The sequence below is a fragment of the Cygnus atratus genome, chromosome 12, assembly GCF_013377495.2.
Source record: "Cygnus atratus isolate AKBS03 ecotype Queensland, Australia chromosome 12, CAtr_DNAZoo_HiC_assembly, whole genome shotgun sequence".
NCBI classification, from domain to species: domain Eukaryota; kingdom Metazoa; phylum Chordata; class Aves; order Anseriformes; family Anatidae; genus Cygnus; species Cygnus atratus.
In genome coordinates this window covers 14,477,773-14,498,829 of record NC_066373.1, presented here as the reverse complement: position 1 = coordinate 14,498,829, position 21,057 = coordinate 14,477,773, and the positions used below count along the sequence as shown (strand labels likewise).

Sequence of the window (21,057 nt, the reverse complement as noted above, 5' to 3'; positions counted from 1 at the left end):
TGCAGATGGAAAACAACTGCCATTCTCCAGGGCAAGTCACTGCATGTTTACTCTCTACAGGACATTGACACGTGGCTCCTACCAATTTTAGGTTTTGGCACAAACCCATAGCTCTGCACAGACCCAATGATTTAAGTTAAGCCTAAACAAAGCAGCACTTCTCTACCACCTCTGCTGAGGTTAGACCTTTTCCCTATGACACTGAATTCAAACAACTTGTATTGTTCTCTATCCTGCCTTTCCTTATTTTCCTCATTATGCTTATCTGGGGGTCCTCAAGTACTGTAGCTGACTTCCAAGAGCAATCGCCAGGGACTATTTCTGATGATGCCTTCCCTTTCACACCCCTGAGAAACACAGAGGTATTCTTGGAGCACTACAGTTGCCAAGGTTGAATTGTGTTGCTCATCTCAAACTCAGGTAAACCATTTTCCTTCTGCATCAGTTCTGATCTCATACCTTCTTAGATGTTTCTGGGTGGAGGACTTGTCGAATGAGTAACTGGCCATCACTGCAGAGCGTGTAAGAACTCCTTCCAAGTACTTTCAAATCACTGGATACCAGCTGAATAAACTGGAGAAGAAAAAAACATTTTACTGACTAATACACATACGCCATAAAATGAACATTTACCATTACTAAAATCTTATTTTTTTTTTTTTAAGAGAAAAAAATTGACACTTCATAACAGATGTGGGCTTCTGATAAAAGGCAGGCATAGAAACAGTATGCTTTTGCAGAATAAAATAAGATGACTAGCAGTATGGCAAAAAGAACTAGGACAGAATGGCAGAATTATGAGTTCATATGAAAGGCAATGGTATTGTAATAGTAAGGTTCAAAATCTGAAGTAATTACTAAAAAATGCTGTGAAATATTTTAAATAAAAAACACACAACATTTCAAGATAAACCACAGTACTGATTGTGCAATAGGCTTTCTTCACCTATGCCACGTTTGACTTTAGTTTTGTCCTTAATATTTCATTTTGATTTGTACTTCTAAAAGAAAAAAAAAAACACCTACCCATTTGGATTTACTAATGTTTTGGAAGTTGTATGTCAAGAAAAGCCAAACAAATTGTGGTCTGACAACTTCAACAGTGAAATTATAATGAAGTCGGATCTAGGACAACGAAAATTTTTCCAGAGATACAGCATTACTAACATTAGCTAAAACAAAGTTATTCCCTGCCTGTAGGATAGATAATCCCCAACAGGTTAATTCTCAAGAGAAAAGGGCTCCATCTGTGTCTTGCTCAAAGTTGTTTTCCATCCTTGGACAACAGTTCCTAGTCTTTTATTAGCCCATAGCAGTTGACTATTATAAGCAGGGAATTTAACACTAATGCAGTATAGTAGCTACACTTATCAAATCAATAAATAGCAACTTGTTAGCTAACTTTCAAGGGGACAAATATAATTATTCTAAGCTTCTCTCTTGATGCTACTCCCTCCCAGGAAAACATCTGATCACAAACAAAGCAACAATTAACAACGTGATGCAGTAGACATCCACTGAAAAATAACCTCCCTTCGTCTCCCCCGAACAAATTAGAACAAATCTGCAATTCCAAAGATATATTTCTACTATCTTTTAACCTGTGTATGAGGAAAAATAGAGTTGGTTTGTTTCATTATCAACACATGCAACATGTTACGTTCTCTGCTTAGAGAGACAACATCCTAATGACCTGCTCCCACAGCTACACAGTGTTAACTCTGAACGACTGTTGTAGCATTTATGTCCCAAAGGTAAGGCTCACAAGGGAGCAATCTTGTATTGGACATGAATTAGCAGAGACAAGACTACCCAGGGTTTAATTCAAAGTAACTGCTCAAATCCAATTCTGGCCCTTGTCTAGGCTAACAGCGTTCCACTGCCACTTGGGGTAATGCTGTAGTAGTGGCTCCTAAATCCCCCTAGACAGAGAACTGATGGGGCAACACTGAGTAGGGAGAGGCACTTCATCAGCATCTTGTGCGAGTTGCTTCATTTGCACACATATGACATTAAACTATATTAAAATTCATTTTATATAGAAACAGAAGGTATTTGATACTTTTAAAGGGGTGAAATATTCCCCCTGTTCCTTTTTAATGCAGTTCTATCACAGCACACTATCAAAAAACACATGAATCCACCAAAATAAATAATTATATACATATATTTATATTTTCTCATTCTTGCAGATTCAGAAAGCCAGTTTCCTCCCAGTTGCTACTTCAGGTTCCTACCACAAGCTGAAGACTTGGAGAACCTGAGGCCATAAAGCAAGTCACTGTTTAGGAATAATTTAAAAATCAGAAAATTGAGATCTGAGAGTGCTCCAAATACCTCAGCTGATGTGTAAACACCACAAAAAGAACAAAATTCCACATGAACCACTTCAGAAAAGCGGTTACAGGGCCTGCCACAGTCACAGGCCAGCAACAAATATTCTCACCATAACAGACAGGAGAACTGTCTTTTTACTAAATGCAACACCTTCATGCTTTAACTTCTGAGCACAATAAAAAAGCAAGTATTTGTAAGAAGGGATTGGAAATGGGAATAGGTATTAATTAGCCTCCCGAAGGTGTACAGGGATTCTTGCCAAAAGGAAGCAGAGCCTTACTGATGAGCAATAATAAAACACTCCTCAAACCTTCAACTTTGTACCCTGTGCTTCTGAAGATGTGCAAGAGCCCACATAACAAAAGTGCAATTAGAGAGCTGTTTTAATAAGATGCAAGAAGAAATCCCCCATACACATTTTGAGAGAAGCAGGAAATGCATGCAGCCTCATTTGATTTGTAAAGCATAACAACTGTAGTTCGAAAAGCCTTCAAATTAGAAAACAAAAGTAGAAAAAATGTTTGGACAAGAGAGGGAGTGCTCAGGCCAAATGGCATCAGATAAACTGGCAAGAAAAAAAAAATCAAGACTGCTGCACTGGAATATTCACATTATTTTCTTCAGATCATTTCCCATACAACGTACAGCTGAAAAGTCAGATATACAGCACAACTATTTTCAGAAGCCCCTGGTGAGAAGACATCAAGTGTAACATTACACAAGTACACAGATAAACCAAATACTCAAAGTCTACTAAGTTTTAAAAAAGACACAAGGCAGCATTTGTTTTTATTTTTAACTGAGACAGATTATTTGTACTGCATATGCAATAAGTGTTAGTGATAAATTTCAACACTGTTTTCACAAGTAGATTGTCCCATATTAGGGGTTTGAAATCATCTACTCTTACTAGTAGATGTTAACATTTTAGAGTGCCCCAGATAAAATGCCGTAGGACTGACAGGCCTTGCTGAATGCTTATTTAGAAATTTCTATTTTGAAAACAATCTTTTCCAAACTTTGGGGTGTGCTCCCCAAAATAGGTCAAAAGGAGTGTGGGAAGAATAGTTAGGAGTCACGAACAACCCTTCCCATCCAAACCAGCCTCGCTATCACATGGGTTAACCACATAGAGGAACGAGGCAAAGCATTGTGAAAGGGAAGATTCACCTAGAAAAAAAGCACGAGGCAAAATAGCAGGCATAACTCTGCCACAGAGGAACGTCAGATTTTTCAGATTAGTCTGAACTGGCTTCTTTCATCTACATGAGATGTCTTAAATTCTGAAAAGGTTAAGTATAAAAGCATAGCTGGAGACCAGCTATTGTTCCTGTAGGTTACATCAGACCTGTAAGGCTTTCAGGCAGCAGATACAGCCTATCACATATGTTCAGAAGGAGTTAAAGCAACCAGTGCACATGCATTCATAAAGCTGTGTTAAAATGTAAATTCAGTGATTACAAGTTCCTGCTGAAAAGCCATCTTCAGCCTTTTTTTTTTTTTTTTTTTCACCATAAATACAAGGCAGCACCTCAAAAGGCAACCCAGAACAGTCATACACCAACATATAGCAAGCTCAGGACAAGTTAAGACCAGTGCCAGATTTACATTAGAGTTTTCTGTCTCACATATTCAGCAACCTGTCCACAAGTCTGTCATTTTATAAATTCCATCCACGTCTCCTTAACTCCACTAATAAAACCCATCTCAGCTATTTACCTCCCATCATTCACCTTCATGCTGCTCTCCATAGAGCTGCCCCACTTTAGCATGCAAAGCTGCCCCACCTTAAGGCTTCCTCCACCAAGCTCACACACCCTATGGCTCCTGTTAATCTAGTCATTTCATATGAACTGAGTTATACAGCGTTAATTACCACTCTTTGCATCTTGCAGCCAGCCCTCATTTAGCCTGCAAAAGCCACAGTGCAGAGGCATCACCCTGTGCTGCTTATTCCACCAGGTCAGCCTCTGCTAGGGCTCTGATGAATCATTCCACATTTAAAGGGACACGTTCAATAGTTCACCACACAGATTAAAAACTGAACAAAGAAGAAAGAATCGAGCAGGCTGCCCTGTACGTTTACCTCCCTGAAACCTAAAACAGTTCGTAGGGAAAAGGTGGTGAGAGGGAAGGAGAGAGGTGGAACACCCGTCTGAAAAACTGGCTCTACAGGATCCGGGGCTTGTAGCTGAGAGTACAAAGAGAGCAAAGAGACATGTTTCGCCAGCAGCAAAGCTGGACGAAAGCCAGCACAAGCTGCTGTGTTTTCTGCAAATGAATCCCCAGTGGCTGAAACGACACAGCCCCCTTCTCCATGTAGCCTTAACTGAACAAAGCTGGGGATCACAGGGAAACTTTAAGATTCCTCAGTAAGCTCTTTCAATAGCTATGATGCACGAAGCACTAAAATAAACTACTGGCTATTTGGATATTCCCATTTCCCTAACTAAAAATAGCTCTCATCCTTGAGAAAGGCCGCTGTCTCTGCACTGTGGCTGGCATGGCAATGAAGCAGGGAGCAGGCAGCTGCAGAACCCAGCCATGCTGTCAGCTAAGCTGTATCTGAACCCAAGATACCCTGTGGGGTTCTCTCCTTCGTTCACCTCTGAGAAATAACAGAAAATTTGGCTGCTTCTTACTCATCTGACCTGCTCCTAGTGCTTCTTCAGAACTGGATCCTTTCTGTTAATAAGGCACAAAAGTTTCTCTGTTTTGCTTCTGTTAGCCCTGCTAACCTGTCACAGCTAACAGCACCAGTCTAGACATAAAATCGTTCACAAAGCCTCAGAATTAAAGGCATCTTTGCAATTTAACTCTGGACAGAATCATCTTCCAGAAAGTAGCTTAGCTTTTGTGCCATGCTCAGGCTAGACATGCCTCTATATCCCCATGTAGGTATTACATGGCACTCGCTGTGTGAGGACATGGTTTCAGATCAGTGATATCAACAGCATGCTAGTGAATTACCCAGAGGTTACATTTTGATTACACATGGATACACGATCAAGTTTCTGCCAAATTGACTTCTTAAGAAGTACTCATTTTGACATCTTTTGGCTGTGAGAAGACAAGTCACACCTGGTCTAGGCAAAAATTAAGACAGAGACCAACAGGTCATTTGTGATTCTGTATAAAGCCTGTCAAAAAAACTGTAACCGTGTCTTCTAGATCAGTCCTTTGCAAAACAGGTGTGGAGCCCCATTTTTATACACACATGCATGCATACACACATACATCCTACTGTCAGGGCTTTCTATTTGTAGAGGAGATTAACTGCTGCTTTGCTAAAAAAAACGTATACAGGAGTGACATCTTTTGGTCATTATTAAAAGGAACGCTTTCAGAAATTACTTAGAAGAAAAGTTATTTTGGCTCACCTAAGTTCATATATTCCAACGTACTCCCTTGAGCTTAAGAAATTCACATGACTAGTATACAATGGTCCTAGAGAAACAGCAAAGATATAATCCACATATTTTTAAGATACACAGTTTGAAATAAGAAGTTCTATCTTAGGCGCACACATTTGAGCTGTTCCCTTTTGCTAAAACCTGGAAAGTTTGCTAAGCATGTTATACCCCCCATTTATTTGAAGAAATGAAGAATAAGTTTCCACTCTGATAAGCATGCATCTCTATGCAAAGCTTAAGCCGGAGAACTCCTTTAGATCTCTTTCACAAAGAAATTATTTTACCTACATAGGAGACCTTCTCCAGCAATGAATTACTAGAAAGTATAGGACAGCAAGGACTCCATCATAGACAGGTGACTCCTATATACAGATGTATGCACCTGCATGTGGTTGTGTATAGAATTATGCAGAGTGACACAAATTATAAAAATCAGATCAGCTGAACTTTTGTGTTTGCATGTCTAATAATTCAGGCAGTCTAAATTTATGAAGTTATAATGTTTCTAAATTTTAGTTCACAATACCTCTCAAGGCTTCGCTTTAGGTCCTGAAAATTGTTGCATTTTCATTTTATTAGTATAATGAAGTTTCAGAACTACAGTTCAGTCTATCAGACGGATTCTCAAATGGAATTTATCTACCAAAACATGCCATTAACACTAAAATCCACAGACACACACACATATAGCATTTTTGTAGAAACAACTTCAGTAGCGACAACACAAAGCATTTTTCTCAATCCAGAAGCACAAGTCCACTTCCATGCATACCCTCCCTACTTTGCCATAGATGAATTGTCAATTGAAGAAGGTATTCAAGTTGCTTCCTAATTGTAGCTCTCCTAGCAAAGAAACCACATGCTTTGCATATTAAGACTTCATACCAGCACTTTGCAATAAGCATCCCAAATGCCTCAACTAAAGCCATACTATTTACCACCATGTTTGATATCCAAATTCATTTATGTCCAAAAAATATCATTACTTATTACACATTACTGTAAGTCACTACATTAGAGCTTTAGACTGTCTTTTAGGCCTTTGCCATGGATTGTTCTTTGCTTGCAGCACGGACCATATAATAATGAACTGTCTTCCTGCTGGTAAGAGAAGCATAAAACACCAATGGTAACCCAAAACGCCACCTCTCTGAAGATGCTCTACTACACCTTCTGCTTCAACAGGCAAAGATATTCCAAGTCTTGCCTCAGAGCCTGATTTTACAGAGAGCCCTCTACAATTTATTGCTAGAGAACAGCTAAAACCAAACATATAGTTGCAGGGGTGCTGTTCCTGAAAAAAGGGATTGAAAGTGTCTGAAAACTGAAACAGGCTGCCCAGAGAAGTTGCAGAGTCTCCATCTCTGGAGATATACAAGACCCAACTGGACTTGGCCCTGGGCAACCTGCTCTAGCTGCCTCTGCTTTAAGGGGTTGCACTAGAAACCATCTATAGGTACCTTCCAACTGCAGCCATTCTGTGATTCTCACATCTCTTTGCACTCTTTGTATTGCCCATTCCACAGCTACACTAAGGCTACCATAGTGTAGTATACATGGAGGTTTGTGTGTGTCTTGAGGGCAGGGGTGAGATGCAACCAAATTTGGTGAAAAGAAATTTTCTGCCACCAAACAAAAACAAGATTGGAGCACCACTGAAAAACAAATGTCCAGCAGCCCTGAAGCCTCCCTTAAACTTACAGGCATGAGAAATCTCAAGAGTAACTAATCATTGGTTTGGTATACAAAGCTTGGACACACACACAACATACCCCGACAACGGCAACTTTGGAAAATAATTTCACCTCGACATTGTGCCTCAGATCCTACACCTTCAAGGGTTTCACATTTATTTACAATACTCTCCATGGGCAGTTTTCTGCTCCTTCCCTCTTCAAGTCCTGGTGATAATGCCAGCCTTACCCATGCAATGGTGGAATTTAAAGCATGTCAATACTACTGGGGAAGTGTGTAGACTGCATTTCAGCAGTATTTACAAGTATGATAACCCTTTATTGTTCTAGGTAACTTTTTAAACAGAGAATCCTATAGTAAGCCCTTGCCTTTGTTGACCTGTTAGCTGCTATTCCACATGGCTGATAATGGATACATGGTGACCTTGTACTGAAACTGCTGGAAGAAAAAAAGAAGCGTAAGCCAACAAGCTCCAGGCAAGTTTTTTCTTTTTTTTTTTTTCTCCTCCCCTAGCAGCATAGGAAAAGGTACTGTATTTAGGTACTATTCACGAAAAAGAAGTTGCCCCTTGGCTTTATCTCTCTGCAGAGGAAACTAGCACAAGTGACACAGGCAGCTCAGGCCCACTCACTAAAAATTCTAGGAAACTATATTGCCAGTTTGATTTCTTCTATTAAAAGAAAAGCAATTTTTTGCTCTGCTGAACACTAATGCCTGAGATTACTTAGTGAGTGAAAACTACCCTGGACAAAGGCATGGGTTTCATTTCCAGCATGCCAAAGACAGCATAACAGTGCTCAGTATGATCAGTCAAGTCACCCATCACCGACAGTATAAAGGTGCTCAAACTGCATTTAATAATGGAGTAATCAATCAGAATGGCCACAATAAGTGTACCTGAGATAGTCCAGTATATTTACATGTGAGCAATCCAGCAGAGTTTCCATCCACCTTTGGAATTTGAAAGTGTAAGAACAGATTTGTTCACCTTGATCTCAAGGAGCTGCAGGATACGGCACTTCTCACTACCTACTATCTTGTCATTTTATATCCTTTCCTGCAGAAAGCTTCAAGAGCAAGCCAGGCACCACATATCCTGCTGCTTCTGATGTTCTTTCAAAACAGCTTCATCTACATTAGGTGGCTGCATAGACACAAACTCTTATCCTACAAAAAAACTAGTTAACCACAAATGGCACAAGCTTGGTAGCAACAAAGATAGCCGAGTTGGTCTCAAACATCATCTGATTGTGGAGTTCTGCCATAAAATTTCAAACATTACAAATCTTCAAAACAGCCAGAAGAGAAAAAGACAGGATATATATTTTTAAAGCTATTTGAAAATATCCATTTTTTATCTTTGGCTTTGGTGCTGGGAAGTTGAAATTTCAGGAAATAACTGTCCTCCTCATTGCCATCACACTGGTCACCACAGAGTGGTGAGGGAGATGCACAGCCCATATATAGTTCTTATAATGACAGTTAAGGTTTGAGGGAGAAAACCAGAAGGTATTCAAGTTTATTATATCCTTCCCATTCAACAAGTACTTTAAAATAGGCCATATTTTTTTCCACAGATACATGAAGGGGCTGTAAGTTCAGCTTAGATGAGGCTAACCTACCATTAACATTCTACATGAAAGCTTTTTTTTTTTCTAAGCATGGTTCAGCAACAGGTAGAATATGAAAAACATAAATGAAGCAATGGTTGTCATGCTTTGTCCGTTGCCAGCCTGTAGAGCATAGAAAACACTGTTGTTACTCAAAACTATAATAAAGTGTGTGAAGTGGCTACATTATTTCTTTGGGTCATTTTAATTGGGTGCGGGTCTCTCTGCTACAACAGAAAAAACAGCTGCTTAAAAGTTTTAGTTTTTCCTTGGAAAGAATGCAAAAACCTAACCTTCTGTCAAGACAAAGATCTGTCCAAGCCATGCCACTTGAGCATTTTATGACCATTTCTGATTAATTATTTCTGACATAGAAGTTTGCAATACCAGATTATTTGCATGCTTTCCAGCTATCATATCTACAGCATCTCATTCAGGTAATGCATTAAGCATAAAAAGTAAGACCATGGTTCAGGCCACCTAAATGTCACAGCAATCAGGTCACAGCTTTTATCTTCAAAAACACAATCTGTTTTAATAAGAGAGAGTGCTGAAATGTGCATGGAACTCTACAAACAAGCTACTAGAAGTTAGCCTTGTTTGAGACAAAAGAAGCCCATTCCTGCAGTGTAGGAAATGCACAGTTTCTACACTTGCTTTAGTGCTGCATTATGTGTCAGGTAACTGAACAACAAGGAAACACTGAGAAAAAGTAAGCAGTTTTCAAGTTTAAATTAACCTATAAGAAAGAGGCCATTAGGCAGCAAAAACAAACAACATGCAAAAAAGATGCATATCTTACAGATCACCTAGGCATTTGTTTGTGTAGGTTATTCACAAGTCTATCTTTAAACAAAAGATAGCTCTTACAGGAAACTTTGAATATTTGCAAAAAAAATCCATATTCTGTCAACCTTTTACCTATATTTCAAGTAGGACTACAGCGGTGCCTCACACTCCTCATTGGCTGTTTGCTATCAGTTCAACTCACAGAGCAAGTCATTGCAGCCTGAAAGAAAAGGTTGAACAGACTTTCCAAACTCTAGGTTTTAATTCATATACTGTGACTGTAATATTTCCTAAAATCTTAGTTTAAGCATGAGTTCTCTCTGCGTTCTATACCTCCCCCACTCCCTCTTACTTCTGTTTCAAGGACAAACTTTCATTAGCAATGTGATCTTTAGCACCGGCTCTATTGACTGTAATGCATGGTACCGCTCTATTTACTCAACACTACCTCATTGTTTGTAGTGTAAGCTTAACCAGTTGTAGGAGAATTGCCAATGCCTTAAAAATTAAAACTTCTTCCCCCACCCCCCCCCTTTTTTTTTGTTTGGTTTTGTTTTTCAGGTTGTTTTTGCAGTAATGTCCAAGGAAATGGGAATTATAAGAAGATGGTATACATATTATCCACATTTTTGTTTCCTTTGAATGAGATTCTCTCTCATTCCTTTAACCAAATACAGTAGAATACCATAAGCATGGACTGCCCTGAATGGACTTGAGATCCAGGAAGCATCTTATCTTGTAATGGAATCCAAGTGATCCTTGCTCATACCCTTATAAATATCAGCAGAAAAGTCAAGCTTTCACAAAACTGCTGAGTTTTCCCTTTCTTGTTCAACGTGCTTTCATGAAAATAAAAAGAAGTAGATCCCTAGGCCAACTTGCCTTTAAACTCTGAAATTTTGAAGTCACAGATTAGAGCAGCAACCCCACACATCAAGAACTGATTATGTTTGAGAAAGGGAAAAATGAAAATAAGTGAAATGATTATCTCTAATAATTGTAGTAGTCTACTACTGAGTAAGATCAGAACTTCCATTTGGCCTTCCAAGGGATTCAGACCCCCCCAATAAAGAACTAGAACAGTAACAGGGGCATTATTTAGATGTTGCTTCCTCTTAAAGAACTGCGTTCTCTTTTCCATGTAGTGTCTTGTTTTCAAAGCATTATCACTGACAAAGCATCATGTGAGCTGCATAGAATATGAAGTGAAGCAAATCACACAGCTCCTTGTGATCAATTCTTTGTGTCTGAGATTTGAAGGGAGGAGTGGAAGGTGATTTATAGTTTTTGTTTCTTTAAGTATACCACAGGAGCAACAGTTCTCTTCTGCCTTGCACATTTACCTGGTGTCTTTTCACAAGCTTTACAATAAGCAAAAGTTCATCCTGTCACAGTTTGTGCTGTAAGGAATGACAGTGGCTAGTACACTAAAAGCAAGGAAACTCCCAAACTCTTTCATTGTTGCAGTCATTCTTGCAACTATAACATATTTTCCAGTTCTCAAACTTGTGCATCTTCCCCCAGTCTGACAGTTACTTGATTCAAGATATTTGATGTATTATACACTGTTTTGTGACTCTCTTCACCCCAAATGACTCCTAAACTAACTTTTAGGTATTTGGGAACACAGTTACAACAACATCTACTTACAAAGGAAAACCTCCACAATGGTTTTTGCACTTTTATTTTCCTGTTTGCATAATTTAGCTCTACTTTACTTTTAGTGGAATTCACTGCAACAGAATTACTTATCAGGGACATAATTGTGTCTTAATTTATGTAAACACATTTGATTTCACACACTGCAAACATCTATACAATTCATTTAAATGATAAAGAACATGCTTAAATTTCTCTAGAATTAGAAACAGAACAAAAACACCACTAATTAGCTTTGGTTTCAACTCAGTCAGAATGATAATACAGACAGTCCATAGGCCGCCCTAGAGCTCTAGTGACATAACTTTTTTCTTTTAAGCTAAACGGTGTCCAACATCACCACAGGAGCCTAGTTCTTTAAAAAAGAGAATAAAATAGTTCCATCTATATACAATGTTTCCACTGTAGCCTGCTGGTTGAGTACCCCAGAAAGACTGAAGGATAGAAAAACCAATCATGTTCATAAACTTTAGATGCCACAGATACCAATGTAGGGAAGAGAGACATTATTATATTTCTAACTGAAAGATACAGGAGTTCCAATTTTAACCACAGGAAGCATAAAATGAAACAGGGCTGACATTATTTAAGTTGTTACTTACAAATAAATCAAATTCCAATCAGCATTTTTATAGCTTTGGCCACAACACTGCTTTGCTGGCAATATCAGTTCCTGTCAGCATCCGTGTGTCACTCTTAAACCTGGATGTTCAGCAAAGAAGTGCTGCAACACGTTGACAGAGGTGTTGTCCTCATTGGGCAGCACTTACATATGCAAGACCTTCTGCATATAACTTAAGGGTGTTTTGTTTTTCTTGTTTGTTTTTTGTTTTTGTTTTTAAAGCTCTGAGCAAACCAACACACTGATGCAAGAACTGTGCAGCCCTCTCAAAAGCTGTGACAAGAATCAGATTAATTCTTACCTAAGGAAGAGAGAAACAGTGAAGGTTTGCAGACAACACAGCGTCCACACCAAACTTTGTAAACTGCTTCCCTGCTAACGTGTAAGAACTGGTGGAGACATCGCATACGTTTTTATTATTAAAATGGTAGAATCCAAATCCTTCATTCCTCATAATTATTATAATTCCTCATTATTGCTCAGCCACTTTTGAAACCCCAAAACCAGTTCATTAACACGTTTCCAGGGACTTTTTCCAGTAGCTATTTACAGCAAGTCATAAGAAAGAAGTTCAAAAACTTTGAGGATCATGTATTCACCAGCTGCAATCTTTGTATTAAAAGGCTTCTACCCTTTGTTTTACCATCTTCCAATGACTTATATAAAAAAGTTGCAAGTACAATTTCAAGAGAAATTAAAGTATTCAGGTATAATATCATAGTAGTGAGAATACTGCAGTGTGCCAGTGACACAGCTTTAAACATTGCACAACCTCACATTGTGTGAAGACAGGTATTTCAAGCTTTCGAGCTATTCTGAACATGTCATAGGAACGTTTATTTTTCTATATATGCTAGTCCATCCAGACATAGTAAGAGACTTAATGCTAATGTTTTAACTTCACCAGAAGAAGCAGCAGCATCCACTACCATAAAAAGTCTGCTCCAGCTAATCCTCAAACCACTGCGCCAAATTATTCACTTCTAATGAATATGGTACTTCCCTTAAAATTAAGAGGAGAAAGAAGTAGCACAGCTAACTGGAAATACCACATTTTTATGCTTTCAGAGAAAGTAATATGCAGCTTTAGACAAATGCCTTTAATTCTCTGGTGAATCTAAAGTGAAATGTACCTAAATACAGGAACAAAGCAAGGTTTAAATAAATACTCAAGGAGTTCTGATGAAAGCATTGCAGCCTTCAGAGAAAATAGTTATATTGTTTTTCCATAAAAGCTAACAGAACATAAATGCTGCCAATAAAAAATGCATTCATTATATAATATATATATTATACTCATACATAAGTAGGTATATAACAGAGGGACTGTTTCTGGTATTAACTCTATAGTTTTTGGGAGAACAGGTGTGTGTTATAATCATAACACAGGGGAACTGAGTAGCACAGAGGATTTGTAATGGCAAAAAAAAATCCTACACTATCACCAACAGAACTACAACTAGGGCTCTTTAATGAGAGTTTGCCGTCCATTTTCATTGCTAAACAGAAATTCCATATTGCAACAGCCTGCAGTTACAGGAGGCATTACCGCACCTTTGCTTCCCTACCATAAAGACTGACAGTTATCCAATATTAGGTATCAAACATTTTAACTAATGTTAAGCTAGGTTTATTAATGGAAATTGGAAGTTATTAGATGCTTATAATAAGAACCCTGCATAAGACTGCTCACAGCCCTCTCAGCCCTTCTGTAAGAGGTGTTTGTGTCTCACCTGCCCTGACAACCTGAAGGCCACCTTGTGTGTGCCGGGGCATCCTCATCACTTACTGCTGGTGCCAAACCAAGGCCACAGTTTCACAGTACAAGCTGTTTGGTAGCCAGGCTGCCTTAAAACATTTCTCTCATTTCAAACACAGTATGTCCACACCTTGGTGCCACGGCTGCCCTCAGCAGCTAACCACCTAATCTGCCTCGCTGCACATCAAACAGAACTGCTCCAGACCAGAGCTGTTTTTGAACTCAGCACTGGGCCTTGCTCCAGTTTAATGTGCAGCCCCCAAGACCTTTGTATTGGCACAAAGCAGGAGAGGGAGGTCCATGTAAGTACCACCTTAGTGAAAGGTGCTACTGAAAAATTTTTGTGCAACTGCAGCTCGAGAGCATGATGTGGGGGCAGAAGTACTTTAAGCTGGTATCACCAAACATGTTGGATCATGAAAACACAACCAAAGGGTGTAGTTTCATGGGATGTGAGCTTGGACAGCAAAGCAGCTTACAAGTTCCCACCCTACCTGCTCATTTCAGCGATCCTGTTTACAGCACGGCCTCATAAAGAACTTTACTGACACAACAGAAAGGATGGCAAAGCATGGTGCAGGGGCAAGAAGCTGGCTTTGCTGCTGAAGCCAAATCTTGTGAAACTACACCCTAAATATTTGCTGTGGAAAGAACAGCCTGCTCAGTAACACTTGCCAAAGGTTTGCCAAACACCTGCTCCAAAACTTCAGAACTCAGACCCAGCAAACACTTCAAAACTCCAAGCAGACTCTGCCAAAAGTTATATCGGGCCAATATAGTCACCAAACAATCTCAAATTGGAAGACCCACCACTGTCCCAATAAATAAATAAAATTCAGGTTGTGATCAGTTTCAAGAAATGTCTTTGACCGAAAATAATTTACGTGCTGTTTAGTTCCCTCGAATTAGCTAAACTTCAGCCAGTAACAGAACAGTAACAGAACAGTAAGAATTAGCTTTCTGCTCCAGGAAAACAGCCCAGTATTACCACTAATATACATTTGAACATCCTTTTTCCTATTCTACATTTTTGGGGGGTTGCATTTATTTGTCTTTTGATTAACAGCTGAAGACAACAAAAAAAAAATCAGCGTGCATTTTTAGGCTTTTTTCCTCCAGTCTGAAGATTCAGAAGTACATTTAAAAAAATATTTCAGAAGTCATTTACCCAAAATGAAGGTGTGACAGCTGGAAAGAGAGCCAAGAAAACTTTCTGCTAGCACTTTGTGAAGAGGAGGCTGCAGAACAAGTTTCTCTTTAAAAAAAAAAAAAAAGGTTGCAACCGGTTTATCAGGTTAGAGGAATTCACTGGTTCTTCCACCTCTTCCCTGCCCGCCCCCCTTTCTTTCCAAATGCTCATCTAATCAGCTTGTTTCTTGCTGAATTTGTTGATACCTGAGAAAATAAACTGCTCTTGCAGCTCACATAAACAATCAATAGGCATTTGAACATGCTTTAGAGAAGTGGTAATTTGCTATCACCTGAAGAAGTGGCAACCTCTCAGTATTTTCAATTTGAGCATGGTATAGCTGAGAAGGGAAAACATGCCCAGGTTAGCCTTTCTATGATGAAGAATATGAATTAAATTTATCACTAATGTATTGCATCCAATGTAAAGTTTGATGAAAGACCAGCAAGACTAGGACAGTCTTACAAACAAGTTTTTCATACATATATGTCACTCCACAGACAAAATTTGGGTGCTTTCAATAGGTCCAAAAGCAGACCTCTCCCTTTTCATGTATATCGTTCAAAGAAGGATGGTAATTACAGCTAAACACTGCAGACACCTCTCCAAAATTATTAGCTCTTCTTAGACTCCATCTTTTGTCAGGGAGACATGCAAATATTGCCTTGCAAAAGGAAAGCAACATGTCTTAAGGCAAATCATACTGATTTAGCCAGGTTTTCTGTATGGGAAGGATTAAGAAATCCACAACACTTTCAACTTAGCATTGGATCTTTAGCTTAAGAATCCCTATGGCTATAATCAAAGAAGCACATGAAGATGTCAGCTTTTTAATGACAGTGTAATGGGGATGAAAGAAAGGTGAAGTTCATTCTGGTTTTGCTCTTTTAAAACAAGCTTCCATTCCTGCAAGGTTTCAGATAGCAACTTGAAAACGTTTTTTCCCTTAAAAGTTTGGAAACTGGGAAACCATAAAGCTCTAAAAAGAAAAAGAAACTCTAGAAAAGAAAACTCTAATTCACATGCTAAATAAGGCAGCCCCATGATTTGAGGATCTGACCAAAGAAACCTAGCAAGGATGTCCTAGTGCTACAGGAAGAAATGCAGGACGCTGTTCCCTTTAGTAAGTATTACAGGTAATGCATGCTTAGAGGCTTACATCACAGGTTCAAAACAGTTCCAAACATACACTTGAACTTGAGATTTCCTGCTTGCTTTGTTTAAAAAAAAAAAAAGCCCTCACATGTTTTCTACTCAGTAGCATTCTTCAATTACAACACCACATCTCAGTCAGCAGTTTTATGTTCACCATTAATGGCCCTACAACAGACAAGTTATTACTGCCATTTTGAACTAAATACATCAAGCAAACTGCTTCCAAAAGGCATACACTTTATGACTTGTGGCAGTTATTTCCCTAGTATTTGTACATGTACAGGATCTTTCCTCCCCACCCAAAACATAGCTACCAAAACATTGCACATCAGCTACGAGAAAATACAGCCGGATCCCATAAATGAACTAGCGTATGTGGAATCAAATGCTTGTTAGCCTAGACAAATACAGTATGAAAAACCTTGTAGAAAAATGTACAGAACATACACTACAACAAAATAAGCTTGATTATTTAGGGGACACTGTGCTTCAGAACCTCTCTTTGTAAAATTACATCGGGGAAAACAGAAGTGTTTTAGAATACTTGAGACAAACCCAAGCAATGAGTTGTCTGAGGTGCAATGCTGTGAGAATATGAAGTAAAACTGAAATGATGCAACATTGGTTAAGTGCTTTGTTACAAGCATAGTAAAGATTTAACCACAGACTATAGGTTTTTGGTAGACTATCATTCATGGAAAGTGAACTAAAAAGTAACAGGAGGTTTTCTGCTGTCAGTGGGAAAACTCCAGGCCCACAGAAGCTGATCTACCATTTATCAGTTATGAATTGCCAAATCAAAAATTAAAAAATGGTCGAGGTTGGAAGAGACCTCTGAAGCACAGGTAAAAGTTACAATGGCTTTATGGCTGGGGATTCTTACTTCCCTCTCTACGTGTAGAGACTGAGAACCCAAGGCAAAAGCCAGAAGCGGGTACTGAAACTTTCATTTATAAGATTAAGATGAGTGCTAAAGTGAGCAATTTTCAGCTGCATCATCAGATTCTCTACCACAATCCAAGCAGGGTGTGGAAAACTAATTTCACATACTCTACAACATTATCTCAAATCAAGGTACATGTCTACTTCCTTTTCAAATAACCACTTCACTCACCAGTACTTTTGCTAATCAAAATACTTTACTGAGGGAAAAAAATCCGTATGTGTCAATAAGTACCTGACACCCTTAAAATATACGATGCAGTTAAATCATTTAATGGATTTACCTTTAAAAATGCAGAAAAAGAGTCTACTGTAAAAGAATACAGAATTCTACCTTTTGCTGACATTGCAAGTGAGAGGATGAATTAATTCTCCCCAACTCCCATGGAATCAGAAAGCATTGAGGTGCAGGGAGCCAATCTTAGGTAAAGGGTGTTCCAGCACATCTATGACAGAATTGGCCACGTCACATCTGGCATCCAACAATTAACAGCAAAATCATTATTTGGTTGCATAGATATGCCAAACAAAAAGGGCAAAATTGTTGTTTTTCAAGAGTCTACCACACCTACACACAAAGGTAGTATTTCCTTTTATTTGCTAAATCAGACCCACCTACATTGCAATTTACAGCAATAAGATACAATCTCTCATAAAGTATTGAGTGTAATTAAAGTGTGTCTGTTATAAAGGTAAACAGAGTGTACTAGGCTAAGCTGTTCCAGATGTCTTTAGTGCAAGATCTGGGACAAGATCAAACCTGCAGCTGCACATTTTCTCAGGGGTTATTCTGAAGCATTAAAAAAAAATAAAAAAAGCCTCTTGGTTTTAGAGTCTAGCAAAACTTGTGCAAGTAGAATAAATGCCATCCACAACTGATGTTGAGAGATTTAAGAACAGAAATATGTAACTTGTGTTTTAAAAGGTACCCACTCCAGAGTAAAATGTTAACCATTCAGTATCAAAGAGGGTTAGGACCTAGTCTGCCAAGTTATCTCTGTGTCACCAGAAGTTACAGCAACATGAACCTGTTCTACTGCCTAAGCAAGTTTCTTGCTGAAACACACCTACAAGTGATTCAGGCAAGGTGTGGAAAGCCAGTTTTATATGTTCCACAAAAACACACTATTGTATTTTTCCACTCAAGCACATTTTGCATGCATAAAAGGGAAAGAAAGCAAAATTTCATGAACTGAGTACATACAAAGTACTGGCATTAGAAGTTTTAAAGTAATTCATGGCATGTTGAAGTGCAAGGATCATATAAATTTACAGGTTTACTGTTAGTGTGATACTAAATTAGTCGAAGAGTAGAATACAGAAATTGTAGAAACAATCAATCACTTCATTATCCACTAAACCTACTAAACTAATTAAGCTCATTTGGAAGAATGACATATGACAAACACAGCTGATGTTTTATGTAAGCATAGTTTTGAAGAATTCAACTAATTTCAAGAAAAACAACCAAGAAAAGGTTAATATTTTAATACACATCATAGCAGAGAACCTGTAGATTAAAACATGACACCTACATTTTGAAAGTTTGATCAGTACTGCATTTATCATGTTTATCATACTATTTATTTATGTATATTTAAGTCTTGCATAAGAGACACTTGGAATAAAAGGAGGCCTACCAACATAATCAGAAGCCAAAACTTCCAAGAACCAGAGCATGAGCTCAAATACTCTGGTGCTGTACATAACTTTCAGAATCACAGGGCTCCCAATTCAAATGCTTCAGGTCTTTTTTTGGTTAGCTTTAAACACAAAACTTGCAAGTGATTTCACAGTGAAAGACAAAACGAAAGTATATTTCTTTTACAGGACAGTTGAGTCTTGCCCCCAGATTCCCCCTGCATTGCCCCTGTTGCAAAGAGCAGTGCCTCACCTGTTGAAGAACCCGGTCCAGAGGCTCTGCTTTGCCCAGTCCCTCTGGTGTTAAACCACTTACTTCACGACATTGATCACTTAACTCCAAATTGTCTGCTTTCACCAGGGATTTGTGCAGTGTCCCTACCTAAAAACATTGAAGAAACGATGGACAGAAGTGAGGAGCAATCAAACAAGCCCTGTTTAACACGTTTACAATGCAGAAAAATCAGAAAGGTGCAGTATCACTGCCCCAATGACTATCATGATGAGCAAAAAAAGGCATTTTTTGGTAAAGGTTTCAGAAATGGAGACCCTTGGCCTAGGTTTCCTTCCCTCCCACCCAGGAGAGCCGTGCTCTCTGCTGAGGGCCACAGGAGCAGCTTCAGGCCTCGCCGCTTGGGCTTGGAGCTGAGTTTTGGGGGAATTTTTCGTTGTAAAGGGAAGACCACCAAAAGTTAAGGCGCTTTCCCTAATCTGTTCACGAAATTGATAGCCACATTTGTTTTATTACAGCCCTTCATCTCTGAGGGATTATTATTCACGAGAGGGCTTTGGGAGGGAGGTTTAAAAAAAAAAAAAAAAAACTTTTTTTCAGATTAGCCTCAAAATTAGAGGAATTTAAGATTCTCTGAAAAGTTATCCAAACAGGGGGCTATTTTTCTGTATAAAAGAAGAATAAAAGTGCCCAGCGGGTGCCATGAGGCGGCTGAGGAGGGGTGCCCAGCCCCAGTCTGCCCCTGGCACCTCCAGAAACCCCGAGGAGCCCTCAGGTTTGGGGCCACCAATGGTCCAAGGGGGCCGGGGAGGTGAAGGGGGTGGGAAGAGGCCTGGCTTTCTTTCAAAGTTGCTTCTTCCCTTCAAACGGAAGGAAAATAGCTTAAAAAAAAAAAAAAAAAAAAAAAAAAAAGGCTGCGCCCGGGGAACGCGCCCTCGGACCGGGTGTCGAAGCCATACCTTCTTGCCGGGGAGATCCACAACTTGCCACACCAAGAGAATTAGTTCCCTCTCATCCGAACCCAGTTTAGCCCCATATGCACCAGCTGTTGCCCCAAACAACACCACCAAAGAGTCACTGCGCGAAGCCGTCATGACCACAGGGGGGAAACAACTACAATCAAAAGCAGAGGTCAAAAAAAAAGAGGAAGAAAAAAAGACACACAAACAGACAAAAAAAAAAAAAGGAACAAAAAAAATCCCGCAAAGGTTCACCCCCTACCTCCAAGTGATCAAAGGGGAAAGGAGAGAACGAGGAGTCAAAATATTAAAAGGAGAAGAAAGAGCTACTTAGGAGGTAGGGTTTCTGAGACAAAAAATAAATAAATAAAATGGAGAAAACTTGCATCTCTACCTGTTCCCGGTGATCTCCTTCTTCCCGGGGCTGATTGGGAGGTAAAATTAGCAAGCTGTGGGGTTCTTTCCCTCTGACATCATGGCAGAAGCCCAGCCTGAGCTTGGCCTTTTTTTTTTTTTTTTCCTTTTTTTTTTTTTTTTCTCCCCTTCCCCTTCTCCTCTCCTGAGTTACCTGCCCTTGGTGCAGCTCATGTGACTCTAGTCAATCTCCCGGAGGGACGAGGCCATTGGGTCTCTGGGAAAGGTGTAGGAGGGACGGAGGAAGCCTCAACGCCTGGCTGATCCGGCCTGATTGGTTTTTGAGGGAGATGAGAGGCAAACTCCCTTTCTCTCCCTTTCTCCAACCCGCAGGAAGTGTCCCTCTACCTGCTTTCGGTTCGGCGGGGGTGCTGGGGGCTTTAACCAGCCCCCTGCTCGCACCGGCTTTTTGGGTTTGGGGTTTTTTTTTTGCTTTTTAAATCTGAAGAGTGTGCACGTGCGGTTAGGAAAACAGAGCCTTGGCTCTGAAAGGCACAAAACGAAAGCCTTCACCTGCTCCGAATTAATGGCATCTGCCGAGGTCGCCGTGCACGGACCGAGCCGGCGGTGCCAGAGCTCACCTGTAAGAGGAGGGCGGTGTAACCTGCGGGATAGCTTGTAGTTTTAGGCCCTGTTCTCCA

The 21,057-nt window shown here is 39.5% G+C and overlaps 1 protein-coding gene across 1 annotated transcript in view; it reads right to left on the bottom strand.

The window, feature by feature from the left end:
- The window catches only part of ESRP2 (epithelial splicing regulatory protein 2), a 44,374-nt gene extending 24,237 nt beyond the window's left edge, over positions 1-20,137 (bottom strand). The window contains exons 1-3 of the mRNA XM_035543374.1: positions 20,003-20,137; positions 19,065-19,193; positions 460-573 (exon numbers count right to left, since the gene is read on the bottom strand). Coding sequence (XP_035399267.1) covers positions 460-573; positions 19,065-19,193; positions 20,003-20,137 — 378 coding nt within the window. The remainder of the gene's footprint in view (positions 1-459; positions 574-19,064; positions 19,194-20,002) is intronic.
- Positions 20,138-21,057: the final 920 nt, after the last annotated feature.